Source organism: Cuculus canorus, chromosome 26, assembly GCF_017976375.1.
Source record: "Cuculus canorus isolate bCucCan1 chromosome 26, bCucCan1.pri, whole genome shotgun sequence".
Classification (NCBI taxonomy): domain Eukaryota; kingdom Metazoa; phylum Chordata; class Aves; order Cuculiformes; family Cuculidae; genus Cuculus; species Cuculus canorus.
In genome coordinates this window covers 6,329,246-6,351,508 of record NC_071426.1, presented here as the reverse complement: position 1 = coordinate 6,351,508, position 22,263 = coordinate 6,329,246, and the positions used below count along the sequence as shown (strand labels likewise).

The window sequence follows — 22,263 nt, the reverse complement described above, 5'->3', positions numbered from 1 at the left end:
TTCCCTCCCCCTCTCCCCGTTTTTGCCCCTCTAGGGACCCCTGGGACCCGTCTAAGACTCCTATAACCCACCCAATGTTCAGGTGGTTATTTATGGTCTTTGAATAAGACGTGGCTTTGGTACTTGTATGCCTGTATTTTTTTGTAGCAGTATTTATAAGGTTCTCTTTCATACATTGACCTGGGTGCTTTGGAAGCTTTGTGTTCAGATTTCACGCGTAGTAAATGGTCAAAAAGCTGATCCCTATTTTTCCTTCATAATGACTCTCACAAACTGGTCTCCTCCTGACATGGACATTGAGGGGTTTGTCCTGTGTCCAGCATGAGGAATAATTGCTTTGGGGATCCCCCAGTTTCCTTGTGTCATTGGGAGGCTTTTGCAAATTATTTCTGACTCTGTTTTCTGTCCTCCAAATACAAAATTTGGTGTTTGTGGGATCTGCAGAACTCTCCAATCCCCGCTAAACTCCCAGACCCGGTTAAAGCAAGTGAAGCTGCTGCAAAGAAGAGTCAACCAAAGGCCAGGTAACCACGTCTGTGTTATGCTCAGCCCTCTCTCTCTTTATTGTCTGTTGTCTTTCTGCTGTTTATTAGGAAGGATGTTTGGTATATGTAGCTGCTTCCTTGTGGGCTTAAATTTACACGTGGAGACAAACACTGTGGTCCTGAGGCTTCTGCTTCAACGACATAAATAACCATTGATCTGAAAGGCAGAAAATGTAGCTATTAGGGGAAATTTTAGTGTGCAGGGGTGGAGCTGGGGACTAGGGCAATGCTCAGCATGACTCAACAGCGGGCCTTTGCTTCTGAAGACATTGCTTGACAGCAACACTTGAAGTTCATGCTCTGGGATGAATCTCCTGTGTCATCCTTCCCGAGGCAGTACCCAGAGTACCCGAGAGCAAAGTCAGGAGAAAGATTGCAGTGGGCCTGGAACTGGCCCAAAGAGCATGAGTCTGCTGAGAAACTGCATTGACGACTCTTGCTGTTGGAGTTTGACCTTTGGCAGATGGTAACCTGGCCCAGTCAGTTCTATATGAAGTTGCTGTGATTTCTGAAAGAGTCCTGTGATTTCTTCTTGGGGGGACATGAAAGCTCAAGTCATCTCCGTCTGAAGAGGCCAGTTAGTGGGGAAATTGTACTCTTGGGGCATCTGCCCTCTCCTGCTGTGCCTTCTCTGCTCCGGTGCTGCAGTGGGGCCTCGTACTGGGCAAAACTTGTGCCTTGTTTTAGTGCACAGTGAGCCGTGCGGCAGCGGGCACTCCAAACCCAGCAGTTTTCCTCAGACTCAGAAAGAGGGCGTCCCTCCTCCTGTCTGCCTCACTTGGGTTTGTAATTGAATGTGTTACCCTCGAGTAGGTAGAACAACTTGGTATCTAACAAGCAAGTGTATCTGCGGCAGGGCAGGGGTGGTGGTGTCTGGTTTCTTGGCTCTGTCGCTGTGTGGTGTTGGAGCTGGGGGCCAGAGGAGGTCACGTGCCCTGATTCTGGGGTAGATGTACTGAAGTTAAGGTAATTCAAAAAATGGCAATTTAGACAACTCTGCCCAAAGGTACCAGCTGCTCTTAAGCTAATTTGTGTCCTTACCTGCTCATCCAGAGCTGTAAGTGGATTTGAACAATATGTTGCAGCAAATATTTGACCGAGTTAAGTGATTTTGACAAGTTCCAGCTGCCCAACAGCGGATGATGCCACAATTGGCGAAGAAGTCAAAGTGCTAGTGATGGATTAATCGTTGTGAATGCATCTGTTACCATTTACTGTGCTTCTAGTTTTGTGGAAAGAGTTTTCGTCTGTGTCTGAGTGCCCACACGAGTTTCACCTTCCTCAGTCACAGCGTGAAGTGTGGATGAGTTTTTAAACCTATGCTGTGTGTTGAATGCACCAACTATCAGGCTAAGAAAGCCTCTGCTCTCACTGCGCTTCCTTTTATTACTTACCTTCATTTGTAGGCTGACGGATCCCATCCCTACGACAGAAACTTCCATAGCACCCCGCCAGAGACCTAAAGCAGGACAGACACAACCCAACCCCGGAATTTTACCCATTCAGCCAGCCCTGACGCCTAGGAAGAGGCCCACGGCTCAGGCAGCCGTGCAGCCACAAGGTGAACCGATGGTCTCTGTGCAGAGACACCCTGCCAGGCCCCGTGTCCCGCAGGGCTGTGGTGCACGTTGATCTAATGGATCGCTGGTTTTTTCTCCCAGTTGCAGGCCCTGCTGCCCTGGGCAGTGCTCAGCCTTCGCTCCCTGCAGGCGTCCCCCAGCAAAAAGCAACACCTCAACAGGCCGCAGCACAGCCCCAAGCCAAGCAGGCACCGGCCCCGCAGCAGGCCTCGCCGGCGCAGCCCCAGGTCCCCTCCACACAGCCTCAAGCCACACCTCAGCATCAACAGCAGCTTTTCTTGAAGCAGCAGCTTCTGCAGCAGCAGCAGCAGCAGCAGCAGCAGGCAGCGTATTACCAGCAGCAGCAGCTGATGCAAGCTCAGCAGGTAGGTGTGCGCGGCCGTGCTTGCGTGCTTCCTGGCCTGCACGGCCGTATCTGTGCATTTGTGGCAGGTTACCTGCTTTGGGGGGGTATAAGTGCAGTTTTTAGGCACTTCCCTGTTCTCTAGCAAGATTTTTTTTACTACACGAGGCTGACATTTGTAACTGTCGATGTGGAAGGCCTTGAGATAGTTTTGTCACATACAAACATAAAATAAGCTGGTTAAGGTTTTACAGCTCCAAATGTTTCAGTGTCTTGAAGTCAATCCTTTGAGAGGCAGAGGGGAACAATTTCTTTTCTGCTCTCTCTGTGGTACAAGTAGCTTGGCGTGTCTTTTCAGCAGTGAGATCTGGGTCTGGTTCTGTGATAGACTGCAGTGAAAGGGAGGCCTGTGAACACGCGGTGTGTTAGACGGGATGTGTCTGGCTGAGACCCGCCCGCGTAACCGAGGTGTTTATAGCAGCACGGATCTCTGCTAAGGCATATTTAACAGCAGGAGCAAAGGGACAGGAGATCTTGGAGAAATGAGTAAGGAGTTTGGGAGCACAGAACAGTGTGTGGTGGGAGCCCCGTGTGGTCGGGTGCAGTGCAGAAAGGATCTGATGTTAGGCCGGAGGCTGTTTTCCACTGCTCCTTGGCAGATGGTGTCCAAGCCATCGCAGCCTGTTGCTGCTTTGCCACTTCCCGTGGCCATAACCGTCCCTGTGGCTAGCCCTGAGTTCTGGTGGTGGTACCCCAGCCCCACAAAAAATGCCTCAGCAAACTGGTTGTTTCCCAGTTCCCAGTGATGCAGCAAGGAGCGCCGGCGCAGCAGCAGCAGCTGATGCAGAACTATTACCAGCAGCAACAGCAACAGCAGCAGCAGATGATGGCCCAGCAGGCAGCGATGCAGCAGAAGACAGCGGCAGCAGCAGCGGTTCAGCAAAAGCAACAAACCCCAGCACCACAGCAGCCCCAGGCCCAGCCAAGTGCAGCCCAGCCGGTGCAGCCGCAGGAACAAGTGGTAAGAGCCTGGCGGGAAGGCGTGGGGCAGCGGGTTATGCTGCACTCTCAGTGCTTTCCTGCCGGGTCCTTTATGCCAGGAATGCCCCAGCAGGGCAGCCGGCTTTTTGGACACACAGAGCCCACGTAACAGGTGCTGTAGGGCCTGCTGGCCCCTCCTGCGTTATTGGAGTTGTAGATGTCAGCACTAGCCTTGCTGCCTCAGACATGTGCAATTGTTTGCTCTTTCCAACGGGATGCTAGATGCTGGAGTTGGGCTCTGGGTCCGTAGAAAGCAGATGAATGGATGCTGAGTAGAAAGCAGATGAGGAGGTTAAAGGCTTAGTGCGACTTTTCTCTATCCCTCCCCTGTCACATTGCCTTAGAAGACACATGATGAACTCTTCTAAAATTTGTTTGTACTTAACGCACCAGGATGGGCACCAGGTGACAGAACTGCTCAATGCTGATGGGGAGGGACTTTTTACAAAGGCCTGTAGTGCTAGGACAAGGAGGAGTGGCTTTAAATTGGAGACAGGCAGATTTAGACTGGACATAAGGAGGAAATTCTTCACAATGAGAGTGGGGAGGCCCTGGCCCAGGTTGCCCAGAGCAGTGGTGGCTGCCCCATCCCTGGAGGGGTTCCAGGCCGGGTTGGATGGGCCTTGGAGCCCCTGATCCAGTGGGAGGTTTTCCTGCCCATGGCAGGGGTTGGAACTGGATGGACTTTGAGGTCCCCTCCAGCCCAAACCATTCCATGATTCTGTGTTGCTGCTTGTTTGGGAAACCTGGGTCTTGTGTTTAGGGCTCTGGTGCAGAGGAAGATGCAAGCAGCCTTCTTCGTAGTTTCTAGCATTGGCTTTTTTTCTTTAATGAATACTGTGGAAAGGAGACTTTTCAAAGCATTGTACCTAAAAATAAAGAAATCAATCACCCACTTTACTGATGATCTGAATGTGCATCCAAAATAAATGCTCTTTACTTAATGGAAGATAGGGCTGTCTGCAGTGAGGAAACCGCCAGCTCACCGCAGCGTTAAAGGCAGGGGAGCTGTGCCAGAGGGCAGCATCCCTGTTGCCAAAGTGTCTCTGCAGTCCGTGTGGGAGGAGGCTGTGCCTTTTGCTTTCATTCCTGTGCAATCCCATCCGCTCGTGCTTGGTTTGGGGAGCAGGAAGGGATGTTCTGAACCTGAGCTGTGTGCTCAGACTCCAGTTAAGAAGGGGCCACTGCTGTTCTGCCAAACCAGTTGTGCGTATGCAGAGCGAACAGTATCTGCTAACAAGCCCCTTCTGGTACCCAATATTTGAGTCCAAACTAAGGGTCGGTTTGTGCTTGTTCATGAGTTGCCAGGACCTAATTCCTCTCTCTAGCAAGCTTTCTTTGGAGTGACATCAGAAATTAATTTGACTAATAACCTCCATACACCAGTGACCTGAGCAGTGCTGAGGAAGCACCATTTGCTTTACATTGTGTCTGAAGGCTCCGTTATTTCACCCCCTTTGCTTTTATATTAATTTTCAGCACTAAGCTGGTTGTTAGGGTGGGTGGCGCACCTGGAGCTGTTGTGTTCCTGGCTTGTTACTTGTTTGCTGAATGACCTGGAGCAAGTCAGGTTGTTGAAACTGGTGGGAGGTTTTCTGTACGTGCAGGTCTTGGATGATGCCTGTTATTACCCTGCTCCTTTTAGAGGAGAAATGCCTGAAACATAGCGTTGAAGCACGACTCTAAAGAGGTTTGCTCTGATTCGCTAGCACAAAGACAGTCTTAATTTTATTAAATCAGCTGAATTGAAAATTACCCTTATTCCCCAGAAGGCTGATCAGAATGGACATGTCTGGACACTTTTCCACTCTTGGAGCAGTCGGTGGGGGAAAAGCAGTGGTTGACTCACTTAAAAAATGATAAAGAGGCACAGTCTGTGCAGAGCAGAATCTGAGCTGGGGATACCAAGCCAGGACCCGTCAAAACCTTTTTGCATTGCAAGATTTCAGCTTAATAAGCTCTGCATGTGGAGATTTTGGCGCTGCCCTTTTATTTCTCAGCACCAAATGTGCCGTTCTGCAGTGACCTATATAGCGAGAAGTAAGGTGGGTGCATTGAAGGCAGTCAGGTCAGTTTGCTTCTCAGCCACATTGAATTAGTCTGCTTGAAAATGCCAGATGAAAAGCAAGATGATGAACCACTTGTTCTCCTTGCCCTGATGGAGTTAAGCACCACACTGGGGATGTCACTCTCTTCTTACTGCCCTTTTTAGGTCTTCCCAATTCTTTCACCTGTCTTCCTTGGTAGAAAATGGCCTGGGATGATACAGAGTGGGAAACAAGGAGCTAATGTCCAGGCAGTGGAGGTGACACGTGCAGCTTTCTGCTCTTTGCATCCTCATTTTCCTGCTTTAAATCCAGCCGTGATGCCTCACTGAGACAGGTTTTGAAAAACATCACCTAATAGGAGGCAATGCTGTTGCTCTTCACTACAAAACAGAGTTTCAAATGTTTGTGGGTTTGTGAGTGTTAACACAGCACTGAGGTAGTGGAAAAACAAGTTTGAAGAAATCCCTTGTAGTTTCCAAAGGGCTTGTAGCTGGACTGTCTTGGCTTACCCCTAAACCAAACATGCCTTGTTTTCTCCAGGTTTTAATGGCCAGTGCTGTTCCTCTGGTCATTGGGGTGTTTTTTTACCTAAGGGAAAGTTAAGAAAGCTTCTTGCACAAGATTTCTGCACAAGACCTGGACTCCTTTAGGGATTTGACCCTGATCACACATTGCCTGCTGAAAGAAGTGCTGCTCTTTGCCTTACCCCACTCCCTGTGGCTGTGTGACAAGATTCCTGCATGCTGTGATTGGATTGCTCTCTTTACCTCTGCCCTGGATCGCAGCCTCTCCACCCGTGAGCATCCATCCCTCTCCATCCATGAGTTTTGGAGACCAGCTAGCCTTTAATAGGAAGTGCTAATAGAGGCTTTGGCTCCAGAGCTGCACCACAGGAGGGGAGAAAGTCTCTGCTTGTGTGTTTATACTAATCCTGAAGCACTGTAGAATCATAGAATAGAGTTGGAAGGGACCTTAAAGATCATCTAATTCCAACCTGCTGCCATGGGCAGGGACACCTCCCACCGGACGAGGCTGCCCAAGGCTCCATCCAACCTGGCCTTGAACACCTCCAGGGGTGGGGCAGCCACCACTGCTCTGGGCAACCTGTCCCAGTGCCTCACTGCCCTCATGGTGAAGAATTTCCTCCTCCTATAGATGAGCAGATTCCCCCATTAGTGTGGTTTTTCCCCTCTGGACGTCTCCTTGATTCATGACGCCATGGTCAGATCCTCCAGCCTATAGCTGTTATTCCGTCATGGCTGTTGTTCACGGACAAGGACATCCCATTTGACTTTCTCTTGTAGATGCAGGCACAAATGAGGCAACAGCAAAAACCTCAAACCACACCCCCCACAGCAGTGCAAGGGCAGAAGCTGGGCTCTCTTACCCCTCCGTCCTCCCCCAAGACGCAGCGTGCAGGACACAGGAGGATCCTGAGCGACGTGACCCACAGTGCGGTTTTTGGGGTTCCAGCCAGCAAGTCCACCCAGCTCCTGCAGGCGGCGGCCGCCGAAGCCAGTCTCAACAAGTCCAAGTAGGTGGCTGCTCGCCTTGGTGTCAAAAGGCATGGAGGGACGGGGTGGGAGAAGCTCTTCAGAGATTTCCTAGTTGAAGCTCAGAGACAAAAGTAGGCAGAAAACTCTAAGCTCTAAATGAGTCTTTACCTTCCCAAGACTACAGTTCAGGCCTTGGCAGAAAGCTGCTGAAAAACTTCCCCAAGGGGGAAAGTTCTGAGTGTGTCCGTGCTCCCCAAAAGCTGTGCAAACAGAGCCTTCCTGTGGGGTTACAAAAGCTGGTGGTGTTCCGCCTGTTCCACCAGGAACCCTGGTGCATGCTTCAAACTTGCAGCTTAGTATCAGCACTTGCCCAGGAGCTCCTTTCTCCTCCACGTGGGCATCGCAGGAAGTCGTTTCAAAGTGGGGTGCTTATGATGCTTGTTTTAAGCCCTGACACCAGGACGCACACCCAGGTCCTGAGTGGAGGAGGGTAACTCATCTCAGCCTCTGGGCGTGCAAGTACGATAGACTGTGCTGTGTGTTTTAAGTAGAAAGTCATTATAATGCTTGGACCAGCTCCTAACGCTGGCTAGGGGATTCCGTATGGGTTATTAATGACTGTTGTTTGGTTGGGACGATCGCATCCAGATCTGCTTCCACCACCCCCTCGGGTTCCCCAAGGACCTCCCAGCAGAATGTCTATAACCCACCTGATGTCTCCACGTGGAATCCGTTTGATGATGATAACTTCTCCAAACTCACCGCTGAGGAGCTGCTGAACAAGGACTTTGCGAAGCTCGGGGACGGTAAGGTTCATGGCGATGGTTTGAGAGCAGCCTGCTCTCAGAATGGAAGCTGGCATGGAATGATGATGCTCCTGATCGGATGCTGCTGGGGTGCTCCCGTATTATCACAGTCCTTGGTGCCAGCAAAAGCTAAATTCTTCCGATTTCCCTTCTTGTTTCCTGTCCTCTTTCCTGAGTGATAGCGATTAGATGAGCTCGATCCTCAGAGGTACTGACTGCTTTTAGAGTGGTCCTCATCAGTTGATCGTAGAAGCTACGGTTTGAACTCTCTTCATCTGCAAGTTATGATTTGCAGGAATGAGCTTGTCACATACCAAAATACTGTCCTAAAGATCTAGGGAATTAAACAGCCTTCAAAATGGGAGTTTTTACCCTAAATCTGTGTCTGGCATTTCAGGGAAAGCTCCGGAAAAGATGGGCAGTTCCACAGAGAACTTGATTCCAGGTTTCCAGCCAGCTTCATCTGCAACACAGGCAGATGCATTTGGTGGCTCATCCTTCCCTGCTGGATCAGGTGAGTTTGCGGATACATCCTACGGGGCGATGCCCCGGATGGCACGGCAGAAACACTGCAGGTCTTTGTCAGAGCTGCTTCAAATGGAAGGTAAATCTGATAGAAATGGAGCTGTATCCAAAACCTGTAGGGTCAGGCTGGCACTTGAGTAAAGAAAGGAAGGTAGGAATGGCACATGGACTTGTCACGGTTGGGCTGTAGAGACAGGAGGCACCATCTGTAGGTAGAGGTGAGGCTTTTGGTGCGGGAAGAACCCTTTAATTTCACAAGAAAGCTTCTTAACTCTCTGAAGTTCCCTGCAGCTCGTAATTAGGAGTAAAATATGTGGCCTGCAGTAAGGGGATGGATTTGGCAGCATTGGTCAGACGTGGTGGGGGCTATTCCTTGCCTGCAGTCTTAAGGCTGAGTGAAGAGGGAGAGGAGCAGGGATGGTGCCTCCGCCATGGAGTGAGGAGAGTCAGGAGTGAGCAGGGAGGCTCCTCAGAGGAGAGCACAGGGAGTCTCCTCATCGACATGTGCAAGGGTGAAGGCAAAACGCTTCACGCTGTGCTGTTGGTGGCCAGAGGACAGGAGTCCTTGGGTGACATAAGGAGCGGTTTTGCAGAGTGTGACCCTGTCTGGTGTCTCCGTTGGTACTTGGGTACCAAGGTTTTGCCATGAGCAGCTCCTTCTGTGCTGACAAAACTCAGCGAGTGCTGCCGCTTGTTCCTAGCTCTTCAGCACCCATTCTCGCTCAACACAGCAAAGAGGTGCCAGGCACAGTATTGGAAAACTGCGTCCAGGAGGCCTAACTGCAAGCAATCCTCTCCTGGGTCTTACGCAGCCGTTGTTACTGGTGACAAATGCTTCCTCGTGGGAGCTCACCAACCCCTAGGAGAGGAGTCCTGGGAAGAGGTTGAGGAATCCTTTGCAGGGCAAGAAGTGACAAACCCACTTAAGCTTATTTCTAATTATAAGAAGACATTTAGAGGAGCTTAGAACTGAGCTCGGTATTGTTGGCACATACTCGAGAACTAAGGAGTCGAGGTGCTCTGGGGGGCTGCTCCTGAGTTTGTCCAGTTGTGCAGTGCCCTGTGAACAGGTTATGATGTTCCGTCAGCTCTTGGGCAGATGCTGAGTAGCAGCAGTTCCAGGTTCAACCCTACTGTGCCTCCCCCAAAGCCTGCGAAGCGTCTGCGTGATGCAAGGTTCTGGGCCCTGGAGCACGTTCAGCTCTTTTAGCGGTTGTCTTTAAAAAGAGCCCCCTGACTCTGCTCTCCTGGGCTTTGGTGTAGGAAGGTGGGTTGGAAATTTGCTTGGTGCTGACACTGGGCTGGGCATTTCTACTGCTTTTCATTTTCTTTCCACATGGATCTGAGCCTCTGGAAGCCCGTTTGATGCAAGATGCTATATCTCTTCTTTCACACAGACCTGGGCTGGGGGGCTGGGGGGCTGCGTGGCCTTGGTTGGGGCGTTTCACCTTCTGTGCCACTGTAAAGAGAGAGGATAGTGCTTCCCTTTCGATGAATGTTTTGAGATCTGTGGGTTAAATTGTATTGGAGACCGGCCTGGAAATACTTGTTTGGGGTTTATTTCTTTCCACTAGCAATGTAAACTTGCTCTGAGCCCATGTGTGTTATTCCTGTCAATCCCTAGCTTGGATTTGCTTGGATCCCGTAGTGTTGAGCTGTGTCTGTGCTGGGATTTTGCTTGACGCTTTCTGCTTTTCTCTTCTCTGTTTCACTCTGCCTTTTCTCTTCCCAATTGCCAGCTGAAAAAACGAAAGACATTCTGAGTTTGGACACTAGCCCTCCTCTTCTGAATGTGCCTGATCCTTTCATTCCTCTCCCATTATCCGACACACCAGGTAACGGGAACATAAATTTATGGCAAGGGGGAGGAGGTGTTTGTCATTTGTTTTGTACTCATAACCTTCCAGTTCCTCCTCTAGGCACGCCTGGCGCCCTGGGCCTCAGGCGGAGGTGCTGGGCACTGACCGGCTCTGCTGAGCTCGGTAACAATGTGCAGCGCTTTCTGCCGCCATGGCATTGGGAGCAGTGCTGAGCGCCCAAGGCCTTTGTTTTCGTGGCAGACTCTAGGGTCATCGGATTGTTTCTGATGCCAACAGTGTTGGCGTCTTTAAAAGTTTCAGCATCCAAAGGCAATAATAATCACGGGTGATCACCTGTTCTGACCTAAGCCAAACTGTCTTTCTACTTGGACATCGTTAATCTGTCTTTCCTCTAAGAGTCAGTGGGTTTTTTGGCTTCTGAGGTCTATCGCAAGTGTGTGCTTCATGTCTTCACAAGTTAACATGTAACCTTTTCTGATTTGGCAGAATTTTCTGGTGCAGTTGGTAGCTATTTCCACTGCCTTTGCAGTGCTGCTTAAAAGTCTTCCCTGCGTGCACATATCTTCCTGCAGCAGCCAACACTTTTTAGCACAAGATTATATAAGTGCTTCAGAGCTTATTTGCAAACCGGTGGGACTTGGAACGTGGGGATGTTTTGATCATGGGGTTTGTCTGAGCTCTCTGGTGAGTGTGTCTGCCAGGTCCCCTCCTGTCAGCTGACCCCAGAGAACAAGCACTGGTGGCAGCTCTCACCCTGTCCTCTGCTCAGGCCGGGGTCGATGGTTTGACAGTAGAGGACTCGCTCTTTGAAACAGGGTGCTCATAGAGGTGGCATCTCTCCATGGAGAGTAGAAAACCCTATTTCTTATCATAGCTGTTTGGAACTTGCTTCCTTCTGGTTGATGCTCAAAGAGCACGAGAAATCATAGAATCATAGAATCACTAGGTTGGAAAGGACCCACTGGATCATCGAGTCCAACCATAAATGTCACAGAATCACGGAGTGTCCTGAATTGGAAGGGGACCCACAAGGATCATGGAGTCAGCTCTTGTCCCTGAACAGGACAACCCCAACATTCACCTTGTGAGTGGATTGTCCAAATGCTTCTGGAATATTGTCAGGCTTGTCGCCATGGCTGCTTCCCTGGGAGCTGTTCTAGGGTTCCACCACCCTTTCAGTAAAGAATCTCTTCTTAATATCCTGCCTAACCCTCCCCTGGCCCATATTCCTGCCATTCCCTCAAGTCAAAAGAGAGAAGAGCTCAGCACCTGCTCCTCCTCCTCCCCTTGTGAGGAAGCACTAAAGTGCTACGAGGTCCCCCTTCAGTCTCCTCTTCTGCAGGCTGAACAGACTGAGTGACTTCAGCCGCTCCTCATACAACTTCCCCTCTAGACCCTTCAACTTTGTGGCCATCCTCTGTGTTTTGATTCACAAGGAATTTTACTCATAAATGCTGCAGTTCAAGAAAAGCAGCAGAACTGAGAGGCTTTCTGGCCTGTGTGAGCAGCTCTAGTTGGAAAAGACCCTAGCGAAGGCGAGTGACAGCACCGTTTTTCTTCCCCAGCCCCTACAAATGCCTTTGGAAATGCTGGTTTCCCTGACCTGAAGTCTCCGAGCCCAGGCCGCTGTTGAATTCTCTGCCGGCGTGCTCAGCGCAGGCAGTTACACACCAAGACAGTTCTTTTCCTTGTTCCCTGTTGCGTTTTGGTACAGCACAACCTCACGGAGCAGCAGTTGCTAGAAGGTTTGTGCTGCCAGGTTGCTCATCCCACAGATCGGTCCGTGACCAGTTGTGTATCTTTGCAGGCAGGTGCTAAACCTTCTTGCACTAAACTGTCTGCTTGCGTGTGTCTCCCCATCATAGTTAAGCCCCAAACCTGGCTCATTTCGGCAACTAAAAATGTGCACTTGGGCTCCTAAATTGCTTTCTCCTCACCCCCAGGGAAAAGGAAGAGGAAAATGAGAGGAAAGAGGTGTGCAGGTTGGAAGCTAGAGCTGTAATTGTCATCATCATCGTGAAAGTAATTAGAAAGCAATGAAATATACACAAATATCTGAGCTCGTGCCCCCGCCCCTCGATCTCTGCCCATCACCAGAGATGCTGCAGAGCAGATGCGAGGGAATGGGTCCGTGGTGGGAGGGAGCTGGGCTCAGGTGCTGGATTCTGGAATGCACGGATCCAGGATCAAGAGCAACAGACAGACAAGGTCCTCACTGGACATTGGCCATTGCAGAAGAGGCCGAGACCCTCGTGGTCTCTTAATTTTATCCCAAGTGTGATGTGTATGGGATGGAATCCTGCAGGTCAATTTGGGGTCACCAGCCCTATTTGCCCCACGTCACAAGTGCAAGCCTTTTCTGCCAGCTTGAGGATGGCCTTGATTAAGTATAAACATTGGCCTTTTTGCATCTCAGTGCCCTGTGTTATCACTTTTGGTGAAGAACTCCATCTCAAAAACATGCAGTGAGCTCTCAGAGAATAAAGTGACTTAGAGCCACTGAGTTAGTCACAAAACTGACTCTTAATTTAACTGACTCCACAACGCTGCCCTGTTGAGTTCAGGGCATCTCCTTCCATGGGTCACAGCGGGTGGTGAGGGCATGCAGGAGATCTGACTTTGGCTTCCTGCAAATTCCTGCAAAGACATCACTAATGTTTTTTTTCAAACTAAAATTTGAGGCCAGGAGCTTGTGTGTGTTTTCAAGGACCAGAGCTACAGCCGTATCTTAGGTTTGAGAACTGAGGGGGTTTGTCTGTGTTTGTAAATTCAACAGAAAAGAGAAAAATCCTGCATGAGGTCTCTCGTTTTCAGTCTGTGGGGCAAAACAGAATCATCTTTGTTCTTCTGTGTCTGTGTTACCTGCAGAAACATCCCCACAGCGAGCAGGGAGGGCTTGGACGGGAGAATTTCCATGAGACAGATGTTTCTTTTTCGGTGTGCCCTGGGGTCAGGAGAGCTGGGGCTGGCTTTGGTCTCTCAGTGTATCAGCATCTCCAGTTGCACATATCCAAGCCGCCTTACTTTGGCGCAGAAGCTGCTGAGTTTCTTTGCTTGCTAAATGTTTGCTTTCTGTTTGGAGTCTTTTTATTTCTTAGGAAGCCTGGATAGTGAATCTCATTGCTTTGAAAACATTTTACGTCTGCCTTTTTTGTAGACTCTGAGCGTGCATAGCCCTTTCAGAAGTAAAAGCATCAGCCCTTACCCTTGGTTACAAGAGCAGTCTTGTTCAGGAAGACGTTCCTTGCAGGCATAAGTGAGGCTTTGATCTGGTATTTCCTGTTTGTCGTACAGAGCCTGTTTTGTGAACTCCCTATGCTCTAAATCTACGGTGGCTGAGAGCTCAGCTGCTTTTTTTGCCAACAGCGCGACCTTGCTCCTGTTGCTGGCACCGGAGGTTGCAGGTGGCATCACTGGAATGTTGTCCAGAGACGACATTGGCCTTTCCCACCTTTCTCCTGGCTGCTCAGAAGGACAGGTCAGCCTTTCTGTCCCAGGTTCCTGGGAAAAAACTACTCAATTGTAAATTGGGGTTGGAATGAGATGATCTTTGAGGTCCCTTCCAACCCAAACCATTCCATGATTCTGTGATGGTTACCACATGGCAAATAGTCACAGGGTGCATCCCCAGATGGCCCAAATCCCTTCCCGTGGAGCTGTGGGAACAGACGTGGCTTTGAGTACTACTGCTTGCTTGTAGGTAGAGCGAGATCACCCCTTCAGTTCTGTGTCGTCTGTTCCACGTGTGCAGACAAACCTGGGACTGCAGGTTCTAGCGGGCTGTCCTGCTCACGTGGATCACGGCGCTCAAGAGGGGTGATATCTTAGAGGAGGTTGTTTTCCATTGATTGTGGATAACACGCTTCTAGAGCGCTTCTAGAGAAGAGGTGACGTAGCATCCTGCAGGAGGCAGAAATATCAGCTGTGGGCAATAATCGAGTGGTTGCAGAATGGTTTTCAGCACATCCCTCCTTCTCCAGTGCGTATGGCTACAGATCTTAATGGAATTGTAACTGGTTAAGAGGAGCTGGCAAGAGGGATATAAAAATATGGCAAAACATCTGTTAAAATAAGGGAGAATTAAATATTCATGCTGAAAACATATTTCCTTGTGCATGTGTAGGAACGTGAGCCAAGTTCTTCTTAATAAGCTTATTTCGGTCTCCGCTGCTGATTAATCATAATGGAGTATTTGATCAGAATGGTAATTTTTCTGCTACATGTGGCTACTTAATGTCTACCAGGACAAATTTGGCTCCTACCAGCATGGGAGGCTAAATTTTGCACAGGATTTCTTGGAGACCTGAAGTTAAACTGAGTTACGAAGCGTCAAGACAGATCTTTCCCTTTGTCATAGAGCCTTCAGTCCATAAAGTCCCAGGTCTTGGGGTTTTGTGCCATTATGTGCAGTGGGGTTTGTTTCTTTCGACTTCATTTCTGTTAGCACGAATGGACTTCGGACTCAATCCCGACAGCCTGCTTTGCAGAGGTGTTTAACAAGAGGTTTGACGCAGAGCACGTGAATACTTCTGCTTTAGAATGAAAGAATGGCTTGAGTTGGAAGGGACCTCAAAACCCATCCAGTCCCACCCCCTGCCATGGGCAGGGACACCTCCCAATGGATCAGGGGCTCCAAGCCCCATCCAACCTGGCCCTGAACCCCTCCAGGGATGGGACAGCCACCGCTTCCCTGGGCAACCTGGGCCAGGGCCTCTCCACCTTCATTGTGAAGAATTTCCTCCCTATGTCTAGTCCAAATCTTCCTCCTTCCAATTTATAGCCCATCTCCCTTCCTATCTGCTGAGATGGAAACGCTTAAGCGCTGTCTGGATGTAGCGACCTGCCCTCTTCAGTCAGGAAGTGTTGTCATGGTGTCAGGAAAGGTGTGAGATCTAGAGATACCTCCTCAAATAAACAAGTTTTTGGGTGAGTGAAGGATGGGTGCAGAGAGATGCCCTTGGAGATTCTGCCAGAAGAAAGCTGATGGATCACTGAATTCTGGCCAAATGAGTGTGAATAGCATGGGGTGGTGTTTCTGTCTGGGTCCCAGTCATATCTCGTCTCACAGAGGGTGTTACTTGACAGATACTTGAGATCTGGAAAGTTAAACTGAAACTGTTTGCTTTTGATCTCTTAAGGAGCTTCTGTTAAGCCTTGTGCTGCTGTTCTCTGTGGTGTTTAAAGGCACGTGTGTGTGTATTTAAAGCGCTCCAAGTGCTGTGCTTTTAATTCTTTCTATTTGTGCTACACAAGAATTCCACTTGGCAGAAACTCCGTTAGGAAAACAAAAGTCTGCTGCTTTCCCTTGTTTCGTCAGTCCTCGGTTGCTGAATAACATTCAGGGCTTCCTATAAGCTTTAGTACCTGATCAATCAATAGTCAGAAACCTCCCCGAGTGACTAATCTGTCCCTGGTAATTTGCCCTCCCACTCGCAGCATGGTTGACTTGGCAAGTTTTTTACAACCTTGTCTTTCTTTCTCAGTTGACATCCGAAGAAAAGAACTCTGCTGTGTGCTCTATTGAACTGTCTTTCTTTTTGCTATTCCTCCGCAGCAGATGAGTGAGTAACTTTCTGCCTGTGTGCAGTGCCTGGCTGGTGGACTTCTTTGGCTTTGAGATTTCGCATCTTGGTTGTTCACTCTCTTTCCGACCTATGACAGATTTTTACCCTCCATTCCCTTTCTAACTTGCAGTTTTCTCAGGAATCTTTGTTCTAATAGCCTGCTCTAACCAAAAGCCCCTTTGCCTCCTCCTCTCTTGATTTATGTTTTTTTCATAACTCTAGTCCTTCTTTACCTGCTTTCTGTATACGGTTGGTTGCTTAACGGGTGTATGGCCGAGGCTAAACGCAGCATGGCAACTTGTCGTCTTTGGCAGTGGTGGTGCTGCAGACGCAGAGTCTGTGCAAACTGACTACTTGGACATAGAATCATAGAGTAGTTTGGGTTGGAAGGGACCTTAAAGATCATCCAGTCCCACACCCTGCCACGGGCAGAGACACCTCCCGTTGGATCAGGCTGCCCAAGGCCCATCCAACCTGGCCTTGAACACGTCCAGGGGTGGCGCAGTTCCCTGGGCAACCTGTTCCAGGGCCTCACCACTCTCATGTTGAAGAAATTCTTCCCTATGTCTAGTCTCAAACATCAGGTTTGTGCATGTGTTAGAAAAGAAGGGATCAAAAGGAAAAGGTCAGTGTTTTCTCCCTGAATTGTCCAGAGCTGTGCTCCCCACCCTGCGTGTGGAGTTTGAACTTGCTTTCTTGTACCATGATACAAATCCGTAGTTGAATTCTGTGAATGCTAAATGGTATTGCTTCATTCTTAGGTTGGTGCAAACCAGAGGAGAGGTCCTTGCTTTCATTCCCAGAGGAAATCATTTGGTTTGGTTCCCATTTGGAAACAACCAGCGTCTGCCGTTTGGGGATGCCCCGGAAGATGTCAGCTGTAGGCTCTTGCTTTGCTTTCTCCACAGTGGGTTTTGCGTCCTCTGACTGTGCTAGGAAACAGTAATTTCTTTCTGTGAGGAACAGGGAACATGGGATAAAAGAAAAACCTTTGTCTGAAGGCTGTAGGATGTGGCTGGGCTTTAGCTCTGGAGAGGGTTAATAGGGCACTTTTTAATCCTACCTTGCATGCTTCTAAGCTTTGACACTTCTTAAGACTGTCTGATGAATGTTACTTGCTGAGCCAGCTTCACCACCAGCTGGTGCAAAGCAAACGAGCTGCTGTCCTGTCGGGACTGAAAATGGGCAAAGAAGAAGAGCTGACAAAATTAAATACCAAAAGCCAGATCATTCCGGAACCTGAATCAAACCTACAGTCACTGCCATCCAGAAAGAATCTGACAGGTTTCTGGTAGGCTGGCCGGGGAGGCCACCTCACGTGGGAGCACAGTTATGGATTAAAGCACGTTACCCAGCTGGAGTTTGATAAAAACCCTTTCTGAGAGCCCTTCAGAGGCTGTGTGATCTTTGTATTGGGTTACACTGTCTTACCCTTGTTTATCGTGGGGCTTGTTCATATGTCTACAGATGAATAATCTGGATATGTCTGGATTTGAGGCAGAAGGACTTTGATACTATAGAATCCACAGTTTCAATACAGGCTGAGGGATGATGTGATTGAGAGCAGCCCTGAGGAGAAGGGCTTGGGGTGCTGGTTGATGATGAGAACCTCAATATGAGCCGGCAATGTGCGCTGGCAGCCCAGAAACCACCTGTGTCCTGGGCTGCATCAGGAGAAGCGTGGCCAGCAGGGTGAGGGAGAGCATTCTGCCCCTCTGCTCTGCTACTGTGAGACACCACCTGGAGCCCCGTGTCCAGTTCAGGAATCCTTAACATAGGGAGAAGGAGCTGTTGGAATGGGTTGCAGAGGAGACCACGAAGATGATCCAACAGCTGGAGCTCCTCTACTATGAGGACAGGCTGAGAGAGTTGGGGTTTTTCAGCCTGGAGAAGGCTCTGAGGAGACCTTGGAGCAGCTTCCAGTAGGGGGAAGGGACTACAAGAAAGCTGGGAGGGGCTCTTGATCAGGGCATGCAGGGGTAGGACAAGGGGGAATGGTTTTCATCTGCAAGAGGGGAGATTGAGATGAGATCTTAGGAAGAAGATTTTGCTGTGAGGGTGGGGAGGCCCTGGCGCAGGTTGCCCAGAGCAGTGGTGGCTGCTCCATCCCTGGAGGGGTTCCAGGCCAGGTTAGATGGGGCTTGGAGCCCCTGATCCATTGGGAAGTGTCCCTGCCCATGGCAGGGGGTGGGACTGGATGGGCTTTGAGGTCCCTTCCAACCCAAACCGTTCCATGCTTCTATGAAAATCCTGAATTGAACTGCATGGTGGCTGATACAGGGTGTGTTTTGTCCTGTCACTCTCCAGCCTGAGCTCTGTACATGCACAGAATCGGTTGCAATGGGCCCTGAAACTGCAGCACAGAAGACTTTTTTGTTTCTTGCCACGTTGCTGTTTGCTGCATAACAGATCTTCTCTGCCGTCATGACTGCTTCTAAAATGCAGCTTGGTCTTCTGTGCCCACACACCTGGGGAGTCACGGGAAACTGGTACCGTAGAGGCAAACCATCGCTCTTGGTTCTCATGCCGCAGAAGGTCTTTGAGGGGATGGCAGACGGGCGAGGGTGTTCAGAGGAATCCAGAGCCAAGGCTGTAGCCTCAGTGCTTTCTGCGAAAGGCAGAAACGTCCTGCGTGCTGATTGCTTTACTGGAGGAGTCTGTTCTGCCATTGATGGTTGCCTCATGCATGACTCGGAACTGTTGTGTTTGTACAGGTAACAGAAAAGAGATTCGTTATCCCACTTTTCCCTCTTCTTGCTTTCTTTCTTAGTCATCTAAATCGCTCAGCTTTGCTGACTCCTCACCACCTCAACCATGACTTCACTTAGAGGTGAAACAGCTTTTCTCTTGGAAATTACAATTAAACTTCTGCTAGAGAACACCTTGGCAGCAGGAGCCACACTGCAGTTCAGGATCGGGAGAGGGGCTGTTTTGTCTCTCTTGGTGGCTGCAGTTTAACTGTGCAGATCCAACGTTTACGTGCAGGGCAACAGCCTGGGGTGCAGAAGATGCTCCTGGAGTCACTGCTGCCGTCACTGGAGCTGTGGGGAAGCAGAGGCTGAAGAGATGGGTGTCTTTGCTGCTGCAAAGGCTTGTTCTGAGACTTGATGTGGTTTCAGAAAAACTTCTGTGCTTTTTAATAGGCATGTTGTGCTAAAGACACCAAACTTATGTCCTGGAGGGAAGGTGTTCCTGCTAACTAATGCAGAACCCTGGATTTTGCTGTGCCTTCATTAACTTTTCCTTTGCTCCTTGTTGAACATGAATTTCTCTACCCCTTAAAGCGACTGCTGTCCTTTATTCCGGCAGGGTGGTATGAGAGGCAGCACAAAGCAGGAACCAGGGAAATGAACTGCTAGGCCTCGAAAGAAACCGAGGCGTCTGATTTGTGTTACTTTGGCACCTCCTTCCCCTTCATCCTGACACTTTCTTGGTTTTGTTGAAGTTCTGAGCCTCACTTAAGAGGGACAAAGTGGCCGCTTACAGAGGTGGAAACAAGAAAGGGGGTCTGGTGACCGAAGTTAAAATAAGACGAAGAACCATTGACAGTCGAAAGCTTTGTATAAAACCAGTTGAGCCAAGGGAACAGGATGGATAACGGATACGGAGGGAGAAGAGTGCCATGGTTCTTCTCCTAATTTCTGCACGTTTATAAAGTGCAGCTGAGCTCAGTAGGCAGCATTGGGCCCTGCGCGAGAGGCAGTTTCACTGTGTTAAATGCAAAATCTGCAGTAATGAGAAAGGAGGAAACTGGACAGTTAAGGCTGGAGGAGGGAGGTTTCAGGGAGCAAGACACTAGGTAATGGGATCGTGAAAGGAATGATTATTGCATATGTGGGTTTGAAGGTCTAGGTTGATGCAGGTGCCTTGAGAAGAGGGTGGGCACTGCGAGAGTCTGCTTTGAGAATGGTGTCCAAGGCCTGAGCCTCTAAAGTGTGAACATGTTCACAATGTGTGATGTTACTGCTTCCCTTCTGGGAAAAGGAATTGAGTGTGTTCCCTGCCACCATGTCCCCAAGTCCCTTTCCTGTGTTGCGTTGTGTTTTCCCAACATGGTATAATCAATTCTATCCTCCTCACTCCCTTTGCAGAGCACAAACACCGCTTTTTGTCCCCAGGCCCCTACTCCCTGCCTCTTTCATCCAAGGAAAAAGCCTCTCTGTGCAGTGGAGAGGCCAGGCCTGAGCCCGCTGCAGCCGGTGTGCATTTGCCTTCGCAAACCCGACCTTTAAAACTGAGGATTCCTCCCAGAGGTGGGAAGGTTTCAAGTACGTTCGAGGCTGCTGTTCCCATCAGATTCTTCCTTTCATTTAATTGACCTTCGGGCCTTTGGTGGTGTAGCAGCTGCCTCGGGTCGCTCTGGAGGTTTCCTTCCCCTCCTGGGTGCTTTCATGGGCTGGCTTGAGAAGTTTTCATGGGGATTAGAATCTGTCCTGCTTTAGATAAACAGTTCTGAAGCTGCTGGGCTATTTCATTATTTATATAGGACAGTAAAAGAGATTGATGTCATTACCATGTATTTAAGAGCGCAAGTTAAGCTTTGCTTTGGCTTCCTCGGTGTGGTTAGTTTTTGTACAGCCGTCCTCAGGAGCCTGTACTTTTGTGCAGTTGTGAGCACGTTTTGTTTGGAATGGTGAGTAGTAACGCCGGCCTTTGAACTCAAAACATAAAATACGGGTCTAAAATTCATAGGATCGTGGAGTGGTTTGGGTTGGAAGGGACCTCAAAGCCCATCCAGATCCACCCCCTGCCATGGGCAGGGACGCCTCCCACTGGATCATGGGCTCCAAGGTCCATCCAACCTGGCCTTGAACACCTCCAGGGATGGGGCAGCCACCACTGCTCTGGGCAACCTGGGCCAGGGCCTCCCCCCTCTCATCGTTAGCAATTTCTTCCTAATGTCTCATCTAAATCTTCCCCTCTCAAATTTAAAGCCATTCCCTCTCATCCTGTCACTCCAGGCCCTTGTGAAAAATCCCTCCCCAGCTTTCCTGGAGCCCCTTTCAGCACTGAAAGCTGCTCCAAGGTCTTCTCAGAGTCTTCCCTTCTCCAGGCTGAAGCAGCCCAGCTCTCTCCGCCTGTCGTCTGAACCAGAGACGTCTCAGCCCTCAGTAAAGGCTCAGCTCTGTCGGGGCCGCAGCCCGTTCTGGCGCTGGGCTCTATATGTTGAAATGCCCGCGTTTGTCTGTATCGAGCAAGTTTTATCAGTGCTCTTCTGCTGAGAGTGATCATTTACGGGATTTGCTGGAAGCGTTCTTTATCTGCTTGTTCTGTGAAGAAACCCTTGTGAAGGCTAAATAATTAAGCTCCTTATTGAAAACCCGGTTAGTGTGGTTGTGAAATCACTCATCCGCCAGATTAATAATTGAGATTAACTTTTAAATGTCTTTGTGTGAAGCATAATGGGAACCCCAGGAGCTGTGCTGCTGAGAAGGACACGTCTGATTTGAAACCTGATATTGAAAATAGCGCATTGGTAACTAGAGAGCTAGTTAACCTGGGGCAGGCTCTGATGTCTGTCCGTGTCTCGTTGTTCTCTGGATTTGCTTAAGCTCTTAAGAGCTGTAACTGTGCCGTTCTTGAGCAAATCCAGAGGTGTTGTATATTTAGCTCTAGTGTCTTGGGCTTCTGATCACCTCTCCTGTTTCTTCTCATTATGCAAAGACTAACAAAGCCAAGGCCTCCTCGGCGCAGGAAGGGGAGAGGAGAAAAAATGCAGGGATTCTCTTTTCTTTTTCTTTTTTCCCTTTGGTTTTCAGTGGTCACATTAAGCTCCCGTGGTTTGGGTAGGCATGGAAGAGCCGCGGGCTCTGTGGCTTCTTCGGGAGACCCGCGCACGGCGGATGAGATTTCCCCACCTGGCACGTGGCTGCCCTCTCGTTTCTCAAAGCAACAGTGGTGTTTGCACACACAGCCGTGCAGATGCTCTCGGTGCCGACACTCTGACCACGAGCTGCTCAGCTCGGCACCTGATTAATGTTGTCTTTCTTTTGTTTTGCCTTTTTTCTCTGTTGCCTGCCTTCCTCCTTTCCTGCTTAACCCAGAAAAACTGATTGAGGGACTCAAGTCTCCTGAGACTGCGCTTCTGCTCCCTGATATCCTGCCTCTCGCTGACCCCTTCGGTAGCACGTCAGACGCTGTGAATGGTAAAAATGACCTCAGGGCGCCTCCTCCCCTCTCTTACATAGCATGTCATGTTCTGCATGATAACTCCGTGTGTTTACCCTCCTGGGCTCTCACCACGGCCGCTGGTGTTGGTGAAACACGATGTGGTGAGAAGTTACGGATGCTGCTGGGACACATCCGCCTTTCCCCGCGGGCTGGCACCTCATCACCAAAGGCATTTAAAATCCAGACTTACTCGTTTGGCACAATAACATAGCGCGGTTGGGCCTTGTGTGTCCTGCTGGTCTTGGTAGAAGAAAGTTCATTTTTGACCAAAGGAAAAGATGCAAAAGATCGCTCCATTTCTGCGGAAGGCTTGGAGTGTAACGG

At 49.6% G+C, this 22,263-nt stretch overlaps 1 protein-coding gene across 13 annotated transcripts in view; it reads left to right on the top strand.

Moving 5' to 3' along the window:
• Positions 1-22,263, top strand: part of AAK1 (AP2 associated kinase 1) — a 96,565-nt gene that overhangs the window by 49,313 nt on the left and 24,989 nt on the right. For 7 of the 13 annotated variants that reach the window (XM_054049656.1, XM_054049652.1, XM_054049654.1 and 4 more), the window contains 8 exons: positions 445-524; positions 1,952-2,106; positions 2,207-2,490; positions 3,265-3,489; positions 6,862-7,091; positions 7,702-7,859; positions 8,257-8,373; positions 10,124-10,219. In XM_054049656.1, the coding sequence (XP_053905631.1) occupies positions 445-524; positions 1,952-2,106; positions 2,207-2,490; positions 3,265-3,489; positions 6,862-7,091; positions 7,702-7,859; positions 8,257-8,373; positions 10,124-10,219 (1,345 nt within the window). Of the gene's footprint in view, positions 1-444; positions 525-1,951; positions 2,107-2,206; positions 2,491-3,264; positions 3,490-6,861; positions 7,092-7,701; positions 7,860-8,256; positions 8,374-10,123; positions 10,220-15,687; positions 15,766-18,538; positions 20,458-21,812; positions 21,915-22,263 lie in introns of those variants that run through there. The other 6 variants (XM_054049665.1, XM_054049663.1, XM_054049666.1 and 3 more) reach the window with 5 other exon arrangements.